General features: G+C 43.3%; 1 protein-coding gene and 1 long non-coding RNA gene across 2 annotated transcripts in view; both read right to left on the reverse strand.

The window, feature by feature from the left end:
• ABCA5 (ATP binding cassette subfamily A member 5) overlaps nt 1-10,317 on the reverse strand; it is a 28,666-nt gene extending 18,349 nt beyond the window's left edge. The window contains exons 1-12 of the mRNA XM_026046743.1: nt 10,206-10,317; nt 8,625-8,737; nt 7,715-7,919; nt 6,408-6,566; nt 6,072-6,169; nt 5,638-5,867; nt 4,882-5,023; nt 4,011-4,199; nt 3,539-3,686; nt 2,543-2,711; nt 835-893; nt 116-226 (exon numbers count right to left, since the gene is read on the reverse strand). Of these exons, the coding sequence (XP_025902528.1) occupies nt 116-226; nt 835-893; nt 2,543-2,711; nt 3,539-3,686; nt 4,011-4,199; nt 4,882-5,023; nt 5,638-5,867; nt 6,072-6,169; nt 6,408-6,566; nt 7,715-7,919; nt 8,625-8,729 (1,615 nt within the window). The 5' untranslated portion in view covers nt 8,730-8,737; nt 10,206-10,317. The remainder of the gene's footprint in view (nt 1-115; nt 227-834; nt 894-2,542; nt 2,712-3,538; nt 3,687-4,010; nt 4,200-4,881; nt 5,024-5,637; nt 5,868-6,071; nt 6,170-6,407; nt 6,567-7,714; nt 7,920-8,624; nt 8,738-10,205) is intronic.
• Nucleotides 10,318-11,348: 1,031 nt separating this feature from the next.
• Nucleotides 11,349-12,223, reverse strand: LOC112953697. Its single transcript, XR_003250601.1, has 2 exons — nt 12,167-12,223; nt 11,349-11,400 (listed from the first exon to the last, which is right to left on the reverse strand). It is a non-coding gene; the product is annotated as an uncharacterized LOC112953697 (long non-coding RNA).
• Between the last annotated feature and the right edge of the window lie 12,189 nt (nt 12,224-24,412).

Below are 24,412 nucleotides of genomic sequence, written 5' to 3' on the forward strand. Positions count from 1 at the left end.
TTGAGACAGAGGCCAAAGAAAAAGTTAGCATCACCTGGAATGACCTCAAAGGTTAACATCAAAGGTTAATGTTAATGATTAAAAAGCCAAAATTCTCTAAAATCGGGAAACTCACCATCCGTTGGTGGACAAAGCCCACAGATGATGTTCATSAGTGTTGTCTTTCCTGTCCCGCTGTGGCCAAGCAGAGCCGTGATCTGTCCTTCATAGATGTCAAAGGATAAATCTAGCCCAGCAAGGCAAAAGCCAGGGAAAGAGGAGACATTAGTGATGTATTTGTGTTACCCCCAGCAGCCTTGCATCACACAAGTAAATTCAAATATGGACATATTGGGTATGCATTTAGACACTGCTCAAAGGAACACCTTACCTCCGCTCTTGGGTACAGCAAGGATAGCACTGCAAGAGCAGCCAACAAAGCTGGGAACAGCCACTGCTCGCACCGACTAYGGCGAGACCTCGCTTTAAAAGCAGTATATGGTTTCATGCCACATGGGAAATGACATGAAAAGGAACAGGGCAATGGGACTGGGAAGATCACATTGCTTAACGACACGAATGGAGGCGAAATAAAGACCAAGATGTCATTAGATTTTCTCTTAGCGGCAGAAGAGCTCCTCTTTTTCAGATACTGTTTCAGAGGATTAATGCCCAAGCAGTGAGAGAAGGCACACAAAAGCATATTCGGTGTTCATGCGCCAAGTGCCCCCCGCCCACCGCCAAAAGAACCCAAAAAAGCCAAATCAAAACATAAAAGACCACAAAAAAAAAAAAAAAAATCAGCTAGTGCTCCTCTGAATCTCATAAGCAGCTTAAAAGCTAAAATGTTCTTACTTCGGAGAGCCTCCACAGTTTCCCCCTTTTTCCTGAATGTTTTCTGAACACAGCTGATTCTGAAAGAAGACACGTCATTTTATAAACTACTTTAAGATCTTCATACGTAATTTTGATCYATCAACATTCTGCAACAATCACCAAAAAGAAATAATAAAAATCTCCAAAGAAAACCAAAAAACCCACCCTGCTAAAATTGCACAAAATACATTAAAGAGCCACGGAGGCCAATCAAGAGACAGAGGATCTTGTAGGACTCACTGCATCTCCACACTGGTCTCAAAAAGCTTTTTCTCAACACCTTACTAGCTTATTATCTATGATGACTGAGTAATTTCAAATCTGCATTTCTTTCACAGAGTAGAATAAGGCACTAAAGAATTCCTATACTAGAGAAGAGGGCACAACCATCCCTCAGTGATTTCACAGACTGATGGAAGATTTAGCAGGCAGGATATGCAAAAGRCGTGTTGGTAGCAAAGACTCCAAGAAGTACCTGTTGACAGTTCTTGACAAAAAAAAAGGCAAAGAAACACAGGTATCTTTCCCTCCAAAGAAGGTAAAAACCTTCCTTCTAGTCCCAATGTTTTTCAAAGTGGGAAAAAAAGACAACAAAAACAAATTGAGCAGGTTATGTAAAGGAATGATGTGAAAGATGGTCTTGGAGCTGCATCTGAAAGCCTGGCAGGCTTGTTGGAGAGGTCAGGGAGTGAATTACAAGTGTAAAGGATGAGGATGGGAAATGAAAGACAACAAAATCGCAAYGTACAAAGATGGCAAAAGAGGGAGGAAAACAACAGAGAGCTAGTAGAGATGCTATGGAAAGAGTCCAGGGCAGATGAGCAAAGGCTACAGTGCTCTTGCATGAACACGAGAGCATCAGGAGGAAAAGCAGATCTTCTATCATGTGCTGGACATACCAAGACACATGGGCAACACGCAACACAGAGTAATTCTGCTCACTAAGCTCAAGTATTTACTTGAGCCTAACCAAGCCAAGAAAGAGGGATGAAGATGAAGAATTTCTCTCGTGCTATTCTATTGGAAAATAATGAAAACAAGGACTAAGGGAATCATTCTGAAAATAATCTGTGAGAAGCACTGGAAATAGATGACAGTTCAGACAAAAGGCCAGACGAAAGATAACAGGTAACATGAAACAAAGCTTGAAAGCTGAAAGCAAGCAGAGCACCTTTTCAGGTTTTGTTTCGCCCTTTTACATCTGACATCTGGTGTAAAACAACCAAGAAGTTCTCCCATTTATGAAGAACTTAGCCCTCGCATAAACCTAGAATTTAACTCTCTCTCCAGCAAGACTCACATGTGTGCTAATGGAAAATAACCCTCCCAGAAGAGTAGGCGTTTCAACATCTGCAAACACTTACGCCTCTCGTGGCCTCAGTGAAATCAAAGGAATGGAAAACTGACTGGTTTTGAGAGGACTCCAATCGAAGGAATACAATACACAAACAAATCCTCTCCTTAAGCAAAGTGATTTATCCTTGGAGGACATCCACGCAGTTGACGATGGGGCTTCATTGAAAATGGAAAATAGCTGTGCTGTGTGTGGAGAACTATCTGCAATGCATACCATATGCTATTTGAATCAACACGCTAGAAACACAAGAGCAATTTTCGACTCACACTCGAAACACCAGGAATTGAGGTGATCTGCTCAGCTGAACCTGGGCAATGGGATGAGTCATACCTGATGGCTTCTTTTCCCTGAAATTCGGAAGGCACGGGCTCAACCATCTCACTGAAACTCAGGCTGCCATTGACGCTGCCCTCATACAATTCCTTGTAATTTTTCCCGCGCTTCAACCAAAACGAGGGCTTCATGAAGAAAAGTGATGTTCGGCGTAGTCCAAACTCCCCTGAATAACAACAGGCAAAAAAGAAAACTTCTTAACAGTAACTGTAGATACACCTCAGCATTGCAGTTTGGGCTACTTAACCTACGAGCAATCGTGTTGCAAGTTTAGGAGCCAAGCCTGATGCTGGAGAGGTTCAGGCAGCCAAGTTTACATTATCTGCATTAAAACCATCATTCCTATCAGTGTTCCTTTCAGATTCTGGTTTAAGTATTTAAAYACATGCAGAAATCTCCTTCTACTCAGGACAAAATCCTAGCACTGAAGGAACGATAACTTAAATACACACAATGTAAAGAAATTGAGATCGCAAGCAAAGGAAGCTGAAGAGCCTGACGCGGGATTAGTATCAAGATTAACAACATTTTTCTATATTCTCTGTTAAAACTACTGCTGTCACAAAGAAAGATCTGGAACAGGAAAAGTAGTCTTTAATTTTCAACCCTGTAAAAACATATTGCAAAGGCTGAGACAYACAGTAATCCAGCAAGAAGCTTTTCCTTTTWAAAAGTTGTGTGATCCAAAAAAAAGTGATATATCTTAAAGCTATCAATTCTAACTATGCTAATATCATCCTCCCATCTCACAGTTTTATTATAATTAAAATTATTCAGGAAAAACTGGTCTAAGCCATAATTAAAAATATATTTGTAAACAGCAGGCACCATATCCTTTCTCCATCAAGGACAGCAATACCACAGGATGTCAGAGCCACTGAGGAAGGACCTAGTTGCTCAAAAATGCCACCTATGCCACTGATTTCAAAACTGGGGTTCAGAATTTCAGGAAATTGTGATGTTAGCACAGTTCAGTTTCTTGCATGAACATACCTGGAATAACCTGATCAAGGTAGACAGCTACAAGCAGATAAAATATGCTATCCAGCACCAATAAAATAAGAGAGATAAAGAGTGGGTAAGGGCCATGATTTAGATTTGCAAATGTTGCACCATCTTCATAATCTTCTAGATGCATGACCTGCCAACAAACATGGACACACTGAAATGTTACAGACCAGCAGTATTATGAGTCGGAGTGAAATGACAGCATGGTGCAAAACTCAGGAAGAAGATCAAAGGGCAACTGAGGTCACAACGAAAACAACGAGTAATAGTTGCCTGATGCATTTTACTTGATAATAAAATTGCCATACAGACTTATTAAATAGGCAATTTCCCCCACCGTCAACATTAAACAGAAAAAAAAAATACACTAAAAATATCAGTATCTCTCCTGTTTTGAAGGTGATGCCAGACAAATGACTGCTACAAGGCTGGGCTCGAGCAGTGCAAGGTTATTTACCTCTGCGATGCCGATCAAGAAGGTGCACTGACACAGGGGGCTCACAATCCACACAAAAGACTTGGGGAAATCTTCCAGCAGGACAATATTAAGACCCACAAACCCAAAAGCCAGCGTTGCCAAAAATTCAACTATACCCACATTCTTTGACTTTTTAAATAGAGGGGTCAGCATAAGTGCAAAGAAAACCTACAAACAGATAAAGATATATATATTAAAAAATATAACAAGGCATAAAAAATATAAAAGAAAGATTGTAACTTCATTTTCATCTCTGGTAACCAAATTGCATTCCTGGTTATTTACAAGTTAGCAATAACCCAAGACCCACATGTCCTTTTAAAACAGACTATCAGGAGAAATAGATTTCCCAAAGATCCAGGCAACGGACCATAGAAGAGAACTTGGATAGAAAAACATGGATCCATTCTTTGCAGGAGGCATACATAGGTAAATTTGTGTTGAGAGATACATGGTAAAYAAATATTTTAAAACTGTTTGATTATGAACTTGGACAAGTAACTTGCTCTACACTAAATTGATTCTTTAATTAGGGCTTTGGCATTATACTGTAYAGTCATAGTAAATGTGTATAAGTGGGGATGGTTTGGGACCTTGAAGTAGTATATACTTCATTTTCTCTTCAAAGACAGATGATGACCATAATTGGTTTGCTAAGGAAAGCAATTTCTCATAGCCACAATCAAGACCTGCACAAGTCCCTATACCAGGGACTGCAGAAATGGGATAGGACACGTAAAATATCTGGTTCTAACAAAACTACATCCACATTGTCTAGAAAAGACAGCACCCRATGAATGAGCTACTCTTGGACCGGATGGCCAAACTCAACAGGATAGGGAATACTTACTGAAGAGATTCCATATAGGAAAAAAAGAAGGAATATCACAAAGGCACTGCTCTGGGGAAAGAGCGAAGAGGCTGTTGCGATGACTGCCATAAGAATGGACATGACAAAAATCAAACTCGTGTACAGCAGCACCCAAGAAAGCCTACAAGGAAAAGGAGGAACACACAGACACAGAAAAAAAGGCAAAAACAAACAAACAGAACAAGCGAATGAACTCACAGTCTGAATTACTCCCCAAAGTAGCTAAAAATGCAATTCCTTATTATTCCTGACAGCTGCACCAAGCAACAGGCTTGCAACAAACAAAACAACAGCCGCCCAAAGASCAGAGCTCTGGCAAATATTAATATAATTGTTTGCAGCATTAGACTATGCCCATCGATATCGACTGCCTCAACAAGAAACCACTGGATGATTCATGGTATTTTTCGGAATGTGTATAATTCATTCCCTAGTTTAACCAGAAGAGGGAAGCTGAGTAGTATGTTTCAATAATTAAAGAAATTCTATTTAAAATTTAATACATTAGTCGGTCCAGTGGCTGGGCAGGGTAATAAAATACTCTTCTGCACAAAAGCAGAGTTGGAAGTCAGTGAGCAAGCCTGATCTCAGCAAAAGAATCCTTACAGGTGATGTTTGCCTCACAAGCAAGTTGGTTAGGTTATTTTCAGTTGTCTATCAAAGCTTGAGGGCTTTTTTTCTTTCCTTTTTTACATTTTCTCTAGAATGATTAGGTTATACCAAATACTCACATACCAAAAGGCAGTGTCATGAAGTCCCAATATTTTCATGAATTCCTTCAACTTCCTCTCCTTTTCCGCCACAATATGACTTGCCAAATAATAACCAAACGGTGAGAAAGCAATCACGAGGTAAATTAAAATGATTGCACGAGGAAAACTGTCTATTTCCATCACTTCAGCCTCTCCCATAACRACAGCTCTTGTTAATTCAAGTTGTTCCCAAACTGACCGATTAGTCTTCAGCTAAAAGGAAAAGAAGGAAGAGTTACTCCTGCCTGGTTTCTCATTTTGCATCAGTGTCCTGCCTCCTYGGATAGCTAATAATAAGCTAATGCTCAGTAAGGTATTTTATTCTGATAACAGATAACTTCAGAAAAAAAATGAGACTGAATGCAATTCAAGGGTTTGAACTTCTCTGGTCTTATTGCACTGTTCATTTGCCCTTACCTGTATAATCGCTGCATCGATGCAGGCTTGGAGAGCTGTAAATCCCGAGTGCCAGTATGTTACGGATTCACATCCTTTCACCAAGCTGGAGCAACTGGCTACGGAATAACAAAGGCATTTTGAAATGTATTTAAAAAAAGACAAAATCTGGAGTTGCAGTTGTCCTATCCCAAACATAAAGTTGTCATGGCTTGATGCAATATCAACAKGCAGTATCAGGAGGAAAAAAAATAAAAAAAATAAAAAAGGAAAACTGAGGATCTGACTTTATTCCTGTAACAAACAAAATTCCAGTTTATTTCTGTAACAAACAAAAATAAGCGTGTGTGTGTGTACCTCTTGACTCCATGTAAAGAGAAGACATGGTGACAGAATCAGGAAATCTAAGCTGGTAGGACATAGCATCGTTGAATACTACACCCACAAAGTTTGAGGGTTTGAAGGCACTGGCCTCTTGCAGCTCTTCTTCACTTAAATATTCCTCTGTGATTATGCCTGCAAGAAAACAAATGATCACATGGATTCAGATATCAGCGCAGCAGCAAGAAAAAACTCTGCAGCAGTWTATTTTAAAGCAAAGTCATGCCAGTCATTGATGTTTTGCTTGGATTCGGCTATATATAGGCTTATGGTTTTGTCCTCTTAAAGTATTCCCATGAACATAAGCCTGCAGGAGTGCCATGCTAATAGCTGGGTGAGTAATTCAAAGAGAAATTTAGCCCAGCACCTTTCCCTCAGTCCTTTYTTCCCCTCTCATTTCTTCTGTTTTAACAGCTTCTGTGTCCTAATTCTTAATTTATGTTCAAGTATCAGTACTTTTCAACCAGAGCAGATCAACTGGCATGTACAATTAAATATATGAAATTAAAGGACTTCAGCTCTCAGTCCACAGAAAGCACCACAGAGGTTTTAAGAGAGAACAGGCTTTGAAGGCAGAAAGTGGAATGATTTACTAAAAACAGAAGAGGATCTCCATAATGAAAACGCAGACAGCAGGTTGTGCTGTAGATTAATGATACCTTTGAAGCATGAATACCACAAGGCAGAGAATCAAAGATACCAAACTAAAAATACATCAGAGTGGTTGGGGGAGCTCAGTTACCACGAGCTATGTCAGAAGTAAAAAAAAAMCAGTGCTTTAAAAAATGGCTCTTAAAATCATGGAGGTGCCACAGTGCTAATGAACCAYCATTAAAAAGAAAACTGCTGTTTTGATACTAACCAGAGGATTGCAAACTCAACCTGAAACATATGCAGATCAGTATCGTCTCTTGAACGTACCCCAGGATGTTGCAGTCTAAGTACTAATTAGTCCAAGAGTTTGGGGGCTTTGAGGACTTTGCATTTGCTCTAAAAACCTTTCTCTTAGCTACGTAACAGGATTGAATTGCTCGACGTAGCAGGAATACACACACGGAGAATGTGACCTGTTTTGAGGATGCAATGCAGGAATACTTCCAACTGCAATGCAGGAATATTTCCAACCGGCTCCAAATGCCTTCAGGGTCTGTTCTATATCCGTGATGGGAAAGCAAGGCCTTCCAGGAGAGACATGTCTGATCCATCCTCTTTGAACCAAAGCTAYAGTGTGAGATAGACTTAGAAAAACAAAATGCTTAAAATTAATTAAAATTAATTAATACCATCTTCAAAGTTATCGAAAGCCACTTTCTTCATGATTTCTCTGGTCATGGTGGTTGGCGGCGTGTATCCAACAATTAAATTCACCAGCAAGGAGGTGTCCAGAGTCCCAAGATCGGTGTTTGGGACCTCGCCRTATTTCTTATGGGGATGCATCATGCTCATGAGTATTAGCCAAAATAAGAAAAAGAGCGGGAAAAGGACTTCCTGTACAAAGAAATATATAAAAATTGAGAATTTCAAAGAGCAGTAGTAGGAAAAAAAAAAAAAAATCCTGAGTCATACGAAGTTGAAAGAAGGGACTGCGTTTACTAACTTGGCTATGAAGATTCCTTAATGATTTCAATGCAATAACAGATTTAATGCCTTTGATGTGAAAACTTTGTGTGACACTGTAGCAGGATTTTAATGGCTTGCATTGGTAACTTGAGAAGTTGTTTTAAGGTAAAAAGGAATAATTCTACCCACTCTAAGTAACAATAAACTTACGCTATTTAGAAAAAAAGCACGGCAAAGACCATGGCCACTAAACAAGTTCATCTCAGAATTTCCCTTTAAATATCAYACATTTGGCTAAACCTTTAGAAGAGACAGAAATCTTTTCAAGAGGCCTCATCCTGCTATACCAGTCAGCTACGGTCCCTAGAAAGCATGCACACTTTTTGAAAGTGCACTAAGATTGCACAATTATTCAGGGCTATCTTCTAGATAATGTCAGGTTATCATTCTTAGGATACATATTTCCAGGCCGAGGATTGCAATAGATTCTGAAAACCTATTTCAACCTCGAAATAAGACCCAGAAGCTTCAGAAATACTGCAATGAAGCTGAAYGCTGCCTCCAATTCAAGAGCCACTTAAACTGCGAATAACTGCAGGCACCAAGATGACAGCAAACAAGCACTCCACTTACCTGAACACTGCTTTTCTTAGTCCTGCACTTAACAAGGCAGTTCTTGAATAAAAGGGCTCTGGTTTGTCGCCATACGCTTGCCTCTCTCCGAGGATTTGGTGCCATTTTCAAAACTAGTTTGTTTAAAAGAAGAAAAAGCAAAAAAAAGATAAAATAATCTAATAATACCTAAGCCAGGCAGTTGCAGCATTCATTACCTCTAAAAAGGGCTCTCCAATATACATGCTAGACCCCTGTTACAGCCARAAGTTATTTACCATTAGAGTTGTGCAAACAATTCTGGGAGAGATTTCAGAATATCATCCAAGTAATCTTCCACTCAAAGACAGGATTAGTTCTATGCAAAGTAACAAAACTCAAGCAAATCTCGGCTTATTTTCTTTTTATTATCCAGATAGCATAAACAAACATTTTCATCTCAGTGAATAATTCCAATACCCAACAGACAAGCTCAGGGTAGCAAGCCAGACCAATACTTTCAAAAAGARATATATCACCCCAGGCAAACTGTTCAATTTACTGTGAGTAATCCTTTTTACTGMAGCAGATGCAATACTGCTTATTTTCCTAATTTACCTTTTCATTAGGCCAGCAGAATGAACAGTACAGTGTTGCTGAACATGCATGTTTGGCACAAAAAGAGATTGGAAAATACTCTTTCAACAGGCRCTACTAAACAAGATGTACCTTGTGAGCAGAACGAATGGTAGATTGGGGAATAATCTGCCTTTTATTCCCACTTCTGCCACCAGTTTGCTGTCAGAGTCACTATTTAATCTCTATCKCCATTTCCTCACCTATAAAGCTGAAATATAAGACCCAACTTCCCCAGAAAGATCACATGAGAACAACTGCAGGTCTTTAGATTACTTGGTGGATACAAGCAACTCTAAACCACTACCACTATTATTTCTAGATCCTATTTTACTAGTCCAGCTTAGTGCCCAACTAGTTATACTGCAGGTCTTGCAAACTCAGGGCAGGTCTGCTGCATTTCCCTCTCTTGGCAACGTGGCTGGGATGGCATGGAAAGAAACCATTCAAACGGATGGAAACTGAAACCCTGTGCCCAGATATTCCCTTCTGGGACTGGTCCCACCCAGAACCAGTCTGGCCTGCAGCAGTTGCTGCATGGTGCTGGGGAACAGTTCAACCATTTCTCAGCATTTGAGACAAAACAAGTGCAGTTTTTAAGAATTTATCTATATTCCAGGCTTTCTGCTTAGCGACCCTTATTCAAAGGGTCGACAAATGCTTTTGGTGGCTGCTCATTCAAAGCAGCTCCRTAGCAGGACCCAGCTGCCCTGCTATCTTAGAGATAACACGCAGCTCAAGGCTCCTTCCTTGCTATATTATAATACGGAAAGCTATTTGGGGAATGCAAACATCATCTAACTGAAGCAGCACGTGAGGCTGCTCCGATGCCAGCACTGCTGCTGCGAGATTAGCTCACGCAACGAAAAACTTCAGCCTGTCAAACTGCCTAGAGAGAGGCGCCTCTATCCAAGCACGTATTTCTTTAAGCGTAGGAGGAAAGGGAGAAGYGGAAGGACGTCTGCAAGCAAGGAAACCACCACAAACCTCTCTCGCTAGCTCTGATGCTGGACCTGGCTCCGCGCGGGCAGGTTGGCAGATGCTCGGAGCCTGTTGGTCAGCAGTCCCTGCACGGCAGCTCCGAGGGCACACGCAGCACGARGACCTGCAGGACACACGTTGGCACCCAAAGTGAAGCCTTGGGAACAGGTTCCCACCACAGCATGCAGCTAACTCCTAGAATGCCTTTAATAGCATGAAAAGGAATCCTACTTTAAAAATTAAACATCTTGCTTTTTCTTCTCTCCTTAAAAAAAACAACGCTTAAATGTTACCATAATGCCACTAATTAATACATGAAAAAAAATAATAATTATAATTAAAAAAGATGCAATAGTGCTAGAAATGGTGGGATGTGTTTCAGGTGAGAAACACTTCAAAGTGACATGAGAGATTTAAAAACGACCAAGAAAAGCAACCACTGCTTACAAATTATAAAAACCAACGTGTTTCTTCTCTCCGTTCACAAGCTCTAAGCGCCTGCATTTCCACTGCCTGCATCCCTGGAGCAGATTTCAAGAGGATTCACAAGAAAAGAGGCTCCACCGACTTCCTTGCCGAATGCAGCATGACTGGATTAAAGCAGCATAGTCTTCCTCAGTCACACTTCAGTTTAATGAAATCCAGGAAAGTGGCAAAGCTGATTTAATCGCATATGGGTCAACGGCTGCTCCTTTCTTCCTACGCAGGMACAGAACAAAACAAAATACATTATCTTTCCCACTTATCCTTCGGAGAGCTTCTATACTTTAATTCCCATCATTTTGGTTGAAGGGGGAGTCACTGTGAGATTAATTCATTTCTCAGTATTGCATCTGGGAAGCAACAGCAAAGTTTCTGCAACATTACAAGCAATTAAGAACATTAAGAACTATTGAACACCGACAAACCATTTCTTGGCAAAAAGGAAAAAAAAAYGCTTTCAGAAACTTTGGATGAGGAAAACGAACGCATTTGCTGAACAGAAAGAGCTGCCAGGACGCTACTTGAATAAGTATATTAGAAGAAATGAAAAGACTCTTAACCTGCCAACGTCCTCAATGATTTAGCCACTTGCCTGTGGGCGTGCGCTGATAGGAGACGTGGCTGAAGCACAACTCCCTGTGGGTGTCTCAAATCAAAGCAATCCCAGGAAAATTGCCCGTTTTGAGCATTTAATTCTACATTTGAGACACTGRTGATCCTTACAGGAGAAAAAATAATGAGAACGTGATGCTGAAGAAGATCTCCCTGTTTTCCCCACATGCCAAGCTGACAGCGGACTGCAGGGGTTAAATTAATGTGATTTGTGTGCCTCAAATCACATTCCCTTGTTTTTCAAGCTAAGGAAAGTGCGAGCCTCGGTCAACTGAAACGTGGCTGGGGGCGGGAAGGAGGAAGCAAACAACAAAAAGGAAATATACCGAGGGACAACACTGCAAAATGATAAAAACAATGCAGATTATCGATCTTACTACAAGCAGGTAAGAAACTAAATATAGGAAATACTCCGATGTGCCTTTGCTTGATCTTGCGTTACTGAAGCCATATTAACCTCTATACTGCCTTCCTCGCCTACACTCCCTTATACATTCCCTTACCCTGCTGTCCCAGCGCGAGGCGGCGGCTCCCGGCGGACTCCGGGCAAGGTCGCTCATTACGAGCTAATTACGAGCTAATTACGCGCTCGCCCGGATTGGGACCCTGCTCGTTCTCCGCAGCCGGGCGCCTCCTGCACGATTCCCCGCAGGAAAAAAATAAACAAACAACAAAACCCACCCGAAGCCGAGAAAATGGAGCAAACCCAAGGCGCCGCTCRCTCGCTCGCAATGACGCGCGGCGCAGCCCAACTCCTCCTCCTCCTCCCGCGCTCTTTGCTGCTGATTTCCCCCCTCCCCAGCACGTTTCATCCCCCTGGCCCCACGCGCGGTGCCTCGCGGGTGGCCCCGGCTCCGTCGCGGGGCACTCACGGCTCGGTTCGGTTCGGTTCGGCCCGGCGGGACGCGGCGCTCCCGGGCCGGCGCAGGGCGAGGGGCGGCCGCGCTGCTGCCGCCGCCCCCGGGGCGGAGCGGAGCTGCCCTCGGCTGCTTCTCCATCCTCCCCGCTAGCCCCCCCTTCGCGGAGCTGCCCCCCTGCAGCAGCACGACCACCGCCTTCATCTCCATCCCCTTCCTCCTCCTCCTCTGCGGAGAGCAGGGCCCCTTTCCCGGGCGTTTTTAAGGAGGACCCGCTGCAATAAAGGCAAGGATGCGGAGCTGAAAGCTGCCCTCATTACCCAAAACATGGTCCAAAGCATTGAAAATCTCACCTGGGGAAGCCCTGCTGAATTCCAGTTCCCAGTTCCCTGTTGGCTCCTGGCATTGCCTGCCGAAACAGGAGGTGCTGGCAGTGGGAATACAGCAACGATGCTGCCTGCTGAGTCACGGCTCCCTCGGAGCGCCCATCTGGACGGCCCGTGGTCCTGGTGGGCGACCAGCCYGTCGTGGGCGACAAGGATGTTCTGCGATCAGAGATACAGAGCTCTTATCGATCGCGCTCACGGTGCCGAGAGACCAATTTGCACGATGCTCGATTTTAAACACTGCCTTCGAGTTCGTAACAGAAAGCACAAGCTGGAAATTAAACCCTGGGGTTTTGCTGCAGAAGAGATGCTGCGTATGCGTGTGTGAGAGCTCAGGAAGAGACTGTGCAGCTCCTTGTGCTCCACAAAATAATTGCTTGGCAACAGTTTCCTCCAGAGAACACCGTATTCCGGTGGAGGAGGTTTTGAGCCGGGATGCCCCTTCGGGTTGGTTTCGTGCACCTGACGAGCGCCCTACGAGCATCACATAGAGATGCGCTGAAACCCAGCTGTGCAACAGCCATTTGGATTCAATACCTTTACTTGGAAAACTGCCAAGCAAGTGCCTGCTTCCCCACCTGGAAGAAGAAAAGGGTCCCAAGACATCTTATTAAACAGAAAGCTCAGTTTGCATTTCTAGATACCATGGCCACGCAGGARCCTTTATGTGCACACTTCCCCAAGCAATAAGGATGAGGAATTTTCACAGTTCCTGCTGTCTCACATGCAGCTTTGCAGAGTCTCATCCACTGCATGCACTGGACACAACAACTTCCAGTCCCCTCCTGTGCTCTGTGGATGAGGCTGTTCCCAGCAGGTGTCCTCCGAGAGCACCCTGGCAGCTTCTCCCACCCTCAAACCTGCTTATTTCTGCACAGAGCAGCACAACCAGTAGCTGTTTTCACCAGGCACCTCATCGGGGTTGGGTTCAGGCATCACCTTCACGAAATGATCAAGCTGCATCTTCTCTTCTTGCTATTGCCCCTTTTGGAAAAAAAATAGCCATTGACAAGGGCAGCTTTGACTTGAAACTTCTCTTTTTTTCTTCTGATTTCCACCCAGCAGGGAGTATTAGATACAAATGCTSCAAATAATTCCTATTTTTTTATAATGAATGTTGAGTAGATACAATGGCATTGCTGCAGTTCCTGGTTCTACAAACCATCCTATCTTATGTRCAGAAACCAGACTACAGACCTACGCTTTCTACTTGCCTCTAAATGGCAAAGCTTTCCCTTCCTCATCAAGGACCCTTTCATCAGCATCAGTCAAGGGTGCAGTCCACAGCAAACACAGGGCAGGACGAATCCTGGCAAAAGAGCTAGCAAGCAGACTGCAACACTTGGGGCATTTATTTTAAAATTTTGGATGCTTCTTCTCCCTGCAGCTGAGAGAGAGCAGTATAAACGTTCCATAGGCTAAACAGTTGGTGTTTAAGCTAAATAACAAGAATTTGACAAAGGAAGGCAGCCTGCACAAGGTGCTTCCCATCTCAGAAGGGCTGGAGCTCTTGAGCTTAAGGGTCTCAGAGGGTTCCTTGCAATGGGGTTTGGTAATTTTTGTGCCAAGTGGCAAGGTTTTTTATTTTTCTTCATTTATAAGGCAGCCCCAATCTTTTCTCTTTCCCTCATCTGTCTTCAAACTTCCAACATAAAAACCTAATTATTTTTATAGCAACCCTGCATGTCCACAAATSCTGATTTCTCCTAAGAGGAGGAGATGGTTAAAAGAGACAAGAGATTCATGTAAATAATGCCGAAGGAAGCTCCACTATTTGGAGGCAGCCTAGTCATGGCTGAGGCTAACAGKACAGTGTTTCATGGCATACATAGCCAAGCAGACAGAGTTTAAGTTTGCAATAAGTCGTTCAAAAAAACAAATAAATCTTGAAATTTCAAACTCAGCATCTTGCCAGTGTTTGTGCTAGTAAGTCTCAAGTTTGTTTTCTGCACACAAATGACTGACAGSCCATAACAAAATAGTGAGATTTTTCCTCCAATTCGCATCACTCTGCTTATTTAATAATCCACACCGTACCAGTGACTCCAAAGCCACTGCAGCACACGGAAAAGAGCAGTTCTGCCCTGAGGAACCRTCATTCACTTTTTTTGGAGAATCTTATGGCAATGTTACCCTAAATACTTGTGAATTGCCCAGTGCTGTACTTAAGGCATTTAGTGAACAGCGTATCTGGAAATGGTTGCTCAATATGCTGAAGTTCTGCATGAAGATAACAACCAGCTGGCCAGCGCTGGAACCTTATCTTTGGATTTCAGTTGTGTGGATCCCAGGTCTTCTCCTGTCCGTACGCTCTTGGCTCCAGCGTGGCTTTTACACAGCTGTTCCAACTGCTCTTCACATTCATCAGAGCCTGCCGAAACCCAGGAATGCTCAAATGAATGTCCATGAATGCTGAACCTTCAGGTAAGCAGTTTTCTTTCACTATTTCCATTGCACAACATGCTGAGAATCAGAGCCTGCCACACACATTCCTCAGAGTTCAAATACAGGCAAAACCAAACTCTGTTTTATGTTTTCCTTTGGATTTACCATCTGATTAACTGACTTGAATACTACTCCTTGCCCCTTTTTTCATGAATATGTAGAGCCATTTTTCCATGCAAAACACTAGCTTGTGTTTTGGTTTCATTTGTGCTTTTCCTTTGCTGCAGACACTCTCCTGACCTTGGAAACATCACTGTTTCAAGGGAGACGGTGCAAATGCAACCCAAAGGCTGCTTTACTTCGAGTATCACGAGTCTCTGGCACGCTCTTCAGAGGGCGATTGTTCTGTCTGGACTGCCTCTAATGGTACCTTTGCTTTGCAGAAAGCAGAAATAAAAAATAAACAGCATTTATACCACAAATCAGACAGGCTTTTGTCATGCTATAAGAAGGTGCAGATGTTCCCAACCAAGAAAAGGATTTTTCTGCACCCTAGCGTGGTAATTCACTTTGGGAGGGCTGGAAAGGGGGAGCTGGTGCCAGATTTTCTGCCTGGTTTCTGCTCACAGCCCGGTTTCTCACTGCTGCAGGACTGCATTAAAACCCTTTTATTTCTTCCAAGGATTGCTATTGGGGACCATGCCAGGTAGAACCAAATTACAGATGTACCCGGAGTTACCCGTTGTGCCCCAGTTCTGTCGGGCGGCAGCATTTCCCACRTGCCCTGCTTTTCAGCAGAGCACARGCGGCGAGAACAAACCCACAGCAAARCACCGTGCTTTTTTTGTTGTTGTTTTGTTTTTTTTATTGTTAGGGTTCTTTTGTCATTGTTCCTTTTTCTGGGCTACAAGTCAGCGTGTGGTATGGTAGAGCATTATGCACAACTGGGGTGCAAAGCTGGAGCAGAAACCACATCACAAAGCGCTGCTGCTTTCCAGCTCGCCTCATCTAGCGCAGTTGCATCCTGCCAGAAACAAAACTGGTAAAAAGAAAGGGTGCCTGGAATTTTTTAGGTTTAATTAAGGATTTTTGCCATGATGTGGATGTACCTGCTAGTGCAGGTGGAGCTGGACAGCAGATTATTTAGGCCCTTCCTTCCTCATACAAATAAGTCACAAATGAATGTCAAACAGTGTAATCCCAAGACCACCGTAGAAAGCAGGTAGCTTTGCTTGTGAACCATTATTCCATCTCTGAAACAGATGTGACAGCTTGTAAAAAAAACAGAGGATACCTTAAAGAAGAAACACATTGCATACTTACTGGTAAGGATGGGCTTGCATTAGGAAACGTGCATATAGGCATAACAATGCTGCATCCATATCATCTCACACACTCTTATGGGAAGCTAGAAACTTCTGGAAAACAAAACAAAAAACCAAAAACCCATAAGTTTTCCAAATGAAGCATCCACAGCCCCTTGCCAATGTTGCACCRGAGGATAAGGATATAAGGATAATACATCCGTATGCAATGCATATAGAATACTGTGATTATAGTCATGTCTATAGGGACATATATTCATTCTGGTCATGAATGATACCTCATGTTTGTAGAAAAAAGGAATCAAAATGCCTCTTTTGCATCATTTTTGCAAAGGGTGCCAGCAAAAATGCAAAATTTACAGCGCAGAGGGGTCATTCCCTCTCTGTAGCAGCCTGTTTGGAAAGCAGGGATTTAATCTGCCTCACAGGCATCTAGCAGTAAGCAAAGGTGTCCCTGCAGGTAATTAAATGCAGCAGAAAGCAAGTGTTTTTCATCACTGATCATACCACATTCAGCAGCATCTTCCATTCGGAGGTTGTTTAACACTTGCCTATTTTCCTTTCCCAGTAAATTTTGCTGTACAGATTATGAAATATAATTTCCTGTTTTAGGAAAGCACAGCTTTGGCTGACTTTGTATTAAGGCATACTCTAGATATATATGTCATATAAAGAAAATTATGCTTCCTGCTGCCAACCAAATAAAAATATCCCTTCAGACAGAGGCCGCTACCTGTCCTGATTTAGCATTGCTTTTCTGAGAATCTCACATATTGAGCTGCTAAACCTCATTCAGCACTGTTTGTGATTTTTTTTTCTGGTAAATTCCTTCTTTTCCTTCCTTTCCATGGCTGTTAGGTGCCATTTTGTAGCTCTCCATATTCGAGCAACTCCTTTTCCCTGTGCCTTCGGTACCTGGAATTTCCTGGTCGATGTTTACAAGGAATCATTCAAATTCGTACCACGCTGAGCAGCAGCACAAACTACTACCACAAGGCTTTGACAAACTCCTCCACTGTATGCACCAAGAAAACAGGCTGCAGCAATTAACACTAGATTGCATTCCTCTGGGAGCTATGTAAATATAATAAAGGTTTCATGAACCACCTCAACAAAAAGCACTCGTGTGGTGGTGGCTGTTGAACAYGCAGGGTGATACGGACCATCCCTGCCATAAATTGCTTGCAGGCAGGCTGCAGTTCAGCTGCATGGTTCATCTTGGGCTCATTGCCACCCTGTCCTCTGCTCTTGCAGCACTTGAAGCTGCAGCTCTTGCAAACACCCGTCGTGCAGCCTGGGCTATGGTACCTTGCACAGGGTCTGTCTCACTTCGGCTGCTCACAAAAAGCCCCTTGAGAGGAGCACGTGCAGACAGAGCTCTACATCTGGGGGGGTCCAGAATGATTTATACATGAACCTTTTTTTCTCAAAAGAAAAAGAATAAAATAAAAGAAAAATGAGCCTGCAATTCATTTGGTTGCAAAAACTAAGGGCTGGGGTAAGGAACTTTTAAGCATCAGTCCTGCGAGTTTATTTCTTGTTAGCGTGATAGAGGCGCCCTCATTCCTGGTGGAACGAAGGAGTCAGGAAAAAGCAGCAGGAGACAAAGTCCGAAGTGCAGYGCCGTCCTGCGAGGTGCGAGAAACGCAGCTGGGGCAGTTTGAAAGGCGCTGCTGAGGACGGATAGGAGGCAGGTGACTTGTTACAGACCAACATCCATTGGGCCAAAGGTTGTGGCCACCTCTATTATGGAGTTAATAGCGATTAAATAACGGCTACCACACAGCTTTGCAAGTCTCCCGCCCAGCAGCAAGAGACACAACACCCAGATGGACGCTGTTCGGTGGACATTTACTGAATTAAACCAAAAGGCACTTTTATCTTAAGGGAACCTTAAAGGAATTATTCAAAAACACACTCATTTGGCTTTCTATGGTGTGTTGGGCACTTGCACTAAACTWGAGGAAAGGTGCAGGGTATCTGTGCAAGAAGTTCTTACTGTTTCTCTACAGAGACACTCAGCCAAACAGAATTTACAAGATCAAGAGTGAATTTGCAGATTACTCCTTGCTGGGACAAAGCAAACACATGCTGCTAGATGCTCAATCRGTGGCTGGCAAAGGCCCTGCAAATCTGAATACAAAGGAAACTTTAGGTAGGAACCCAAAGATCTTTAAATTTCTGACTGCCAGGTGACGCTGAATATGAATATTCCAGGAATATGAAGCTCTCTGGTGCTGTCTCGCAGGGGCTGCTGATGTTCMCCGTGCTGAAACGGTTATGCTGCAAGGACGACGAGTGAACGCTGCAATTCTGGCAAAGCACAAAAGGTCCATGACTAAAGACTGACCTAAACATGCCTATGATACATAAAGGAGGTATTTTGGTCAAACACTTTCCCTTGCTTACCTCTCTGCATGGCAACACAGCAAAAATGTGACCGCGTAKCTGGTGAAATTTGAGGCTTTTTACGAGAGAGAAAAATGTCAATCAGAGCATATCTAGCTCTATCTTCTGACAGTAAAAAAGCATGCAAAATAAGGTATGCCATATAAGAACAGTTCTGCCCAAACAGTGATATGAAGACGCTTTGGTTTGTGCATCTCTGTGTACTAATCTCATATAAATATAGAGAAAAACATCCTATCTTGCTCTTGCATCTCAAGGTCTGTTTCCCTTTGCAATTCAAGATATATCTGATAATTCCTGCATCCCCATCTATGTAAGTAGCCTTTACTGATTAGAGTTCTGTCACTTTTGTGAACTGCATGTACTTCACAGATAATTATATCCCATGTTAATTCCTCATATATTAAAGCCACTAAACTACTCTCACCAACTCCTTATTCTAATATATTGGCATAGTGCAGTTTAACTTTTGCTGATTGCAATATTCTCCCTTTCATTTGATCCAGCTATTCAAGATATAAGTGAAAAAATGCACCATTTAACGGGCTGTAAGAGAAAATGCTTGAGAGGAGGGAGCCAGAGGAAGCGTGAACAAAAGGTAAGAYGTAGCTGGACCCTCCGGAACTCTCTTTGGCTTTCAAACCGCTGCAGCCCACAATCCCCTTTAAACTGGAGAACAAAAGAATGCAGGATATCGTTTTGCACCATTCAGGCTGGGAAAGAGCAGATGGTCTTTCCTCCCATAAGCTCCCGGTGCTTCACATGGCTCATTGTTTGTCACCTCCTCTCCTGTAAAGCAAGGCCACTATTCTCTCCACCATGGACACCCACTATTTGCTTTGGTTTTTCTTCAAGCTCCTTCCCCAGCCCTTCCCTTGGGAGCATCCTTTCCTCCAGCTGGTCCCCCCTTGTCGAGCGGAATCTCCTGCAGTTTATTCCATAGCAAAGAGCAGTACCTTCTCTGCCTGTCCCGTGTACCTTTTATTGGGCTTATTCTTGCTATTCCTCGTTTTCTTCTGTACCAGAGCTTGGTGTCCTGCTGTTGGCTGGGATGCAGCAGCAGCAGGAGAGGAGATGCTGCAACCTTCTAGGGACGCAGGCCAGCACCACTGCGATTGCAACCAGCTTTGGGTTCAATGCCTTCTGCAAAGCCAGAGCCGACTGCTTAAATAGAGAATAATCCAGAAAACATTTAGTTGGGGTGGACATACATTCCCCACCTCCACATCTACTTGCCTCTGTACAGCTCCACCTATTGTAGCTCACCACTCCAATCATTAAAAAAAATATATATTTATATAGATTATATATATAAAAATATTTATATATATATATAAATATGGGATATGTCATAGGGTGCTGTCCAGGGGACAGGATCTCCCATAATGTCCTTCTCTTGCTTGGTGCTTCTAAATGCTCTCAGTGCCCCCCCACAGGAACAGACTAAGCCAAAGCCTCTTTAAACTTGCCCCGCAAGACCCTTCCTTCTCCATAGTTTCCATTCTCAGGGAAGGAGAGGACGGCTCGAAGCAGCAGAACCCAACAGAAACTGCAACAGTAGATAAGGGAAACAGCCACAGGCACGGGGTGATTCTTTAGGGGTGCCTTTGGAGCTCATCCCGTCTCCCTGCCCCGCGGAAGCCCACAAAGCAACTTTGAAAGGCTCAATTTCATTACTGGCAATTTTTAATGTTTTTGGAAGATCCCGCTTCCCATGCACGGTGACTCCCGACTTTCCCCGCACACAGCGGTCATCCAAAACACACAGCAGCTTTAGAGCTCCTCTCTACAGGCACAATGGTCACAGCACATTTACACCATGTGACATACTGTAAAATCTGATATTTTGAGAACAAATACCTGGTCTTACACAGTAAGAACCTCAGAGGTTCCCAGTTTTGTTCCTTTCTGTTGCACACTGTATCAGCCCTAGCAGTTACAGCCCCTACACGTGAGCAGCATGTGGGAGCCCAGGAGCTGTGCTGTCYAAACGGCGACGCGAGAATTCTTAATGATGGGATATGAGCTAAGGAAAAACAGATTCCTTCCCACTGAGATGGAAGAAATTGAAATACAAAGAGATAAAGAGGCTTGACAATAGTCATGCAAGGGAAGAGTGGGAACATTTCAAAGAAACAGCATTCCTCTAAGCTTGCCACTGTGCGTGAACAGATTGCTGGAATTAATTTTTGGCCTGTTGATTATTCACAAGCAACCATTGTAGCCAACACAGAAACTGAAGCTTCTAATTGTATTTTTACTGGACGGAAAAGCCACACGACAGAGCACGCCTTCCTAGCACCCTCATCAAAGGGAACACTGAAAATGAAGCCTTCATATTTAAAACAAGTTTGTATTTGAGCGTGAATCTGTTTGCAAAYGTGATCAGATTTTTCCAGTTGCATCCTGCAGCAACATCGATCAAATTCCTGTGCAGCAAATTCCTTCCTTAGCATAGCAATGAAGCAGAAATAGGTAAGCACTGCAGGAAAAAGTTACCGACAGATTTAGAAATCAGATTCTTCATTGGAAGGAAGCTGCTTTGCTTTCAGGTACCTGGCACGATGCACTATGTGGTTGCTCAAATCTTTGATGGGCTCTTGAACCCTCCAACCAGCAAATGGAGATCCGAACCAAAAGCGACCGCACTATGAGCACTACAGGTGCTTAAGGCATGTCCTAGGAGCGAGCATGATGACCATGAGCAAACAAAAGCAGCAGATCCTCTGAGGCTTTATCACCGTGACACAGAATTAACATATCCACGCTCTGACGTCTGCACTTCATGCAGACAAACCGGTAAGTTGCTTTATGGAAAGTCATTGCATAGGTATGTATACAGACATGACGCTACGTATTGACACAACAAAGTGATTAAAGATATGCTCCTGCTGAATTTAATTAGATGCATATATAGGCTTGCCTAATGAACCCTAATTCTCCCCACCGCTTTTGGTTTTTAGGTACAGAATCATGAAAAAAAAGGATTTTTCTGTTCTGCCTCAACGTCTGCCCTGATGAACTAACTGCTACACAGTTTAATCAGAGTGTTTTATTGTAAACAAACCCAGCAACTCAAGCTGTGCTTAAAAATTACTTTAAAAATGCTCGGAAGATAAATGGGCCTTTCCACACTGTAGAAATGCTTTAGACCAAAMGAGATGGTTTGAAAGAGAGAGACCTGAACCTGAAGGGCAGGTTACTGAAGAGGAGMAGGCTGAATCCTAGCTAGGAAAGTAAGAAATCAGGTCATATTGTCCACAGAACTTAGAATTTAAAGATGAAAATGATCTGTCGCTGGGAAGCTAAAGGCAGAGGCCTTCAGACAGAGTTCACCTAAAGCCTGGGCACCACGTTCACCAGAGCAATCTTGCCATCAATGCTGCTTTGTTTCACACCAAAGATGATAAAAGTCTTTTGGTACCACTTCATTCAAAGCTGACATATCAACCTATTCACAGCACCATGGGTGCCATTTCTATGGAAGTCCTCAGGAGTTTGTCTATCGAGACTACCTCTAGTTCCACCAGGTCACCCTTCAACATCATCATTTGTGTTGTGGCCAGGGATGGATTTACTGCACCACGAAAGGCAGCTGCTCTCTATAATCACCCAGTGCAGATCAGGAGCTCCAGGGTAGCAGCTGAGCTGCTCTGCAGCCCAAACCTCAGCATCCGACCGTCTCCGTCCCACCTTCTCCTGCCAGGACTTGTCCACGAGATGAACTTTGTGCAGAGTCAAACCCTACGCGGATGAATTGCTGCACGGCACATGACACACGGACAAGTCTTTGCAGGYTCCCAGCTTAGACTAAACTAAGCCTGGAGAAAATTTTACTCAGCATTGGCAGCATACCACACCARAGCGCCCTAATTTTGGTGAAGACTGCAGGCAGCACTGCAGTGATACTCAAGTTGCCCTGCATGCCTACAGGGTAGAGGGAACAGAGATGATGCAAAGCAAACAAACAAACACAAAAACACAAAGGAACAAAACAAAACAACAACAACCCCCCCAAAAAACAATTAAAATGTAGATTTTTCTTGGTAGATTTCAGCAGTTCACACATGATTCTCGGTTTTGCTGTGCTGCCCCTGCGTGCAATGGAGACGTCCTGGAATGCAGGACTTTGTCCGGCCGCCAGCGAGGGGGCAAGCAGAATGCTTTGTGGCACAGCAAAGAGAAAGGACTCCACCCTCTATAGGAAAAAATGCATTAAAACAACTGGCTTCTTGTTCTTACTTGATGGATGTTCTTCGAATGGCCATCCAAAAAAATTCTTCATGAATATCAAAGGGGCAGCACTCATTTTGCCCTTACAAGCAAGCTAGCYTACCAACCACTAATTAGAGAGATTGTAAGTCAAATTAAGCACCCATAGCTCCATTGCATATCCTTGTACCRGTAAGGTCTGCAGGACACACTTGGCTTGCAATTCCAGTCCTTGAAGGCTACCCGTGCTGCTGCTAATTTAGCTTTTAGCTACTGAATTGTAACGCTGTCATTTGTAATGGGCTAGCTAAGGGTTTGTCAGCATTTCCATCGTAAACCTTTCATTTCAGGGATTTATTGCTTGCCTATAAAGATCTGCTCTAGTTGCAAGTTTGGCATGGGAGATCATGTACAGCAGCGTATTTCTCTCCCCCCAAACAATCACTTTCAACATTAGAAAGCTATACAAACATAGCGCTAATTGAGGGTTGCAGACGCCTTTATGTGCTGGCCCTTACAGCTAAAACTGGCAAAACCCTAACGAACCAGAGCCTAACATGAGCTCAGTCACTAGGGGCATGTCGGGAAGCAAAACAGTGTGAGGTTGCGGTATAAAAATCTGCCACAATACACGTTTCCCAGCACTGGCAGCACTGCTGATAATTACAGACGTGTTCTCTCAGTAGARCCTTTTTACATGATTTTATACCTTTGGCATCAGGATTTTGCTGGGGTGTAAACAGGCGTCTTTGCCACTAATATAGCAATAAAATTTTTTTCATTTTAAACGCCCATTTATTCACACCTCTTATTCCCACCTTTTCGTCTTTATTTTTACCTCCTCTAGTGTTCCTGTAACAAAACATATAGTAAAGCCTTGCTAGAGGAAGGCCTGTCTTGTGTTTTATTTCCCCAATTTTTTAAAGCTGAGTTTGCAAGCATGGAAGCAGACGTGTGCTGCTGCCCATGCAACTTGCACCAGAGTTCAAGTGATGTCCTCATTGCTGCCTGTCCTTGTGGGTGCCTACCCATCGCCCTGGCAGCATCTCCTGCTCGCTCAAATTAAAAAGAGGAAAAAAGATAAGGAAATTGTTCATGTTATATAACATGCCTGCAAGCCACAGGCTGCCATTGTGCTGGGCATAACTGTATAATGCACTGGTACAAACACAAAGCAAAGAGGCTCCTTCCCAAGGATGTTTGAAAAAAAAGAAGATATACAGCTTAAAAGATATATATAAAGCTAACAGGGACAAAAYAGAGCCTCCGAGTTCCGCTTTCTGCAGGCAGCCTCCCTTGTGCTTGCAGCTGGACTGCAGCACAGGGGATGTCACAGGCTCTGTCCCGAAGTGAGGGGTCTGACGTTGCAGCCTTCAGCCCCAGAAGGGTCCCTGCTGGTGGAGGCTGATGCAGTTGGCCTCCCTGGAAGCTGCAGCCCAAAATGTGTTTTCGGGGGGGATTTATGTTTCAAGGTGTTCCATGAGGGGAAAAAAAAAAGAGAGAGAAAATAAAAGGGAAAAGAGAAAATAAAAGAAAATATATAA

The sequence above is a fragment of the Nothoprocta perdicaria genome, unplaced genomic scaffold, assembly GCF_003342845.1.
Source record: "Nothoprocta perdicaria isolate Ctin4 unplaced genomic scaffold, notPer1 scaffold_46, whole genome shotgun sequence".
Classification (NCBI taxonomy): domain Eukaryota; kingdom Metazoa; phylum Chordata; class Aves; order Tinamiformes; family Tinamidae; genus Nothoprocta; species Nothoprocta perdicaria.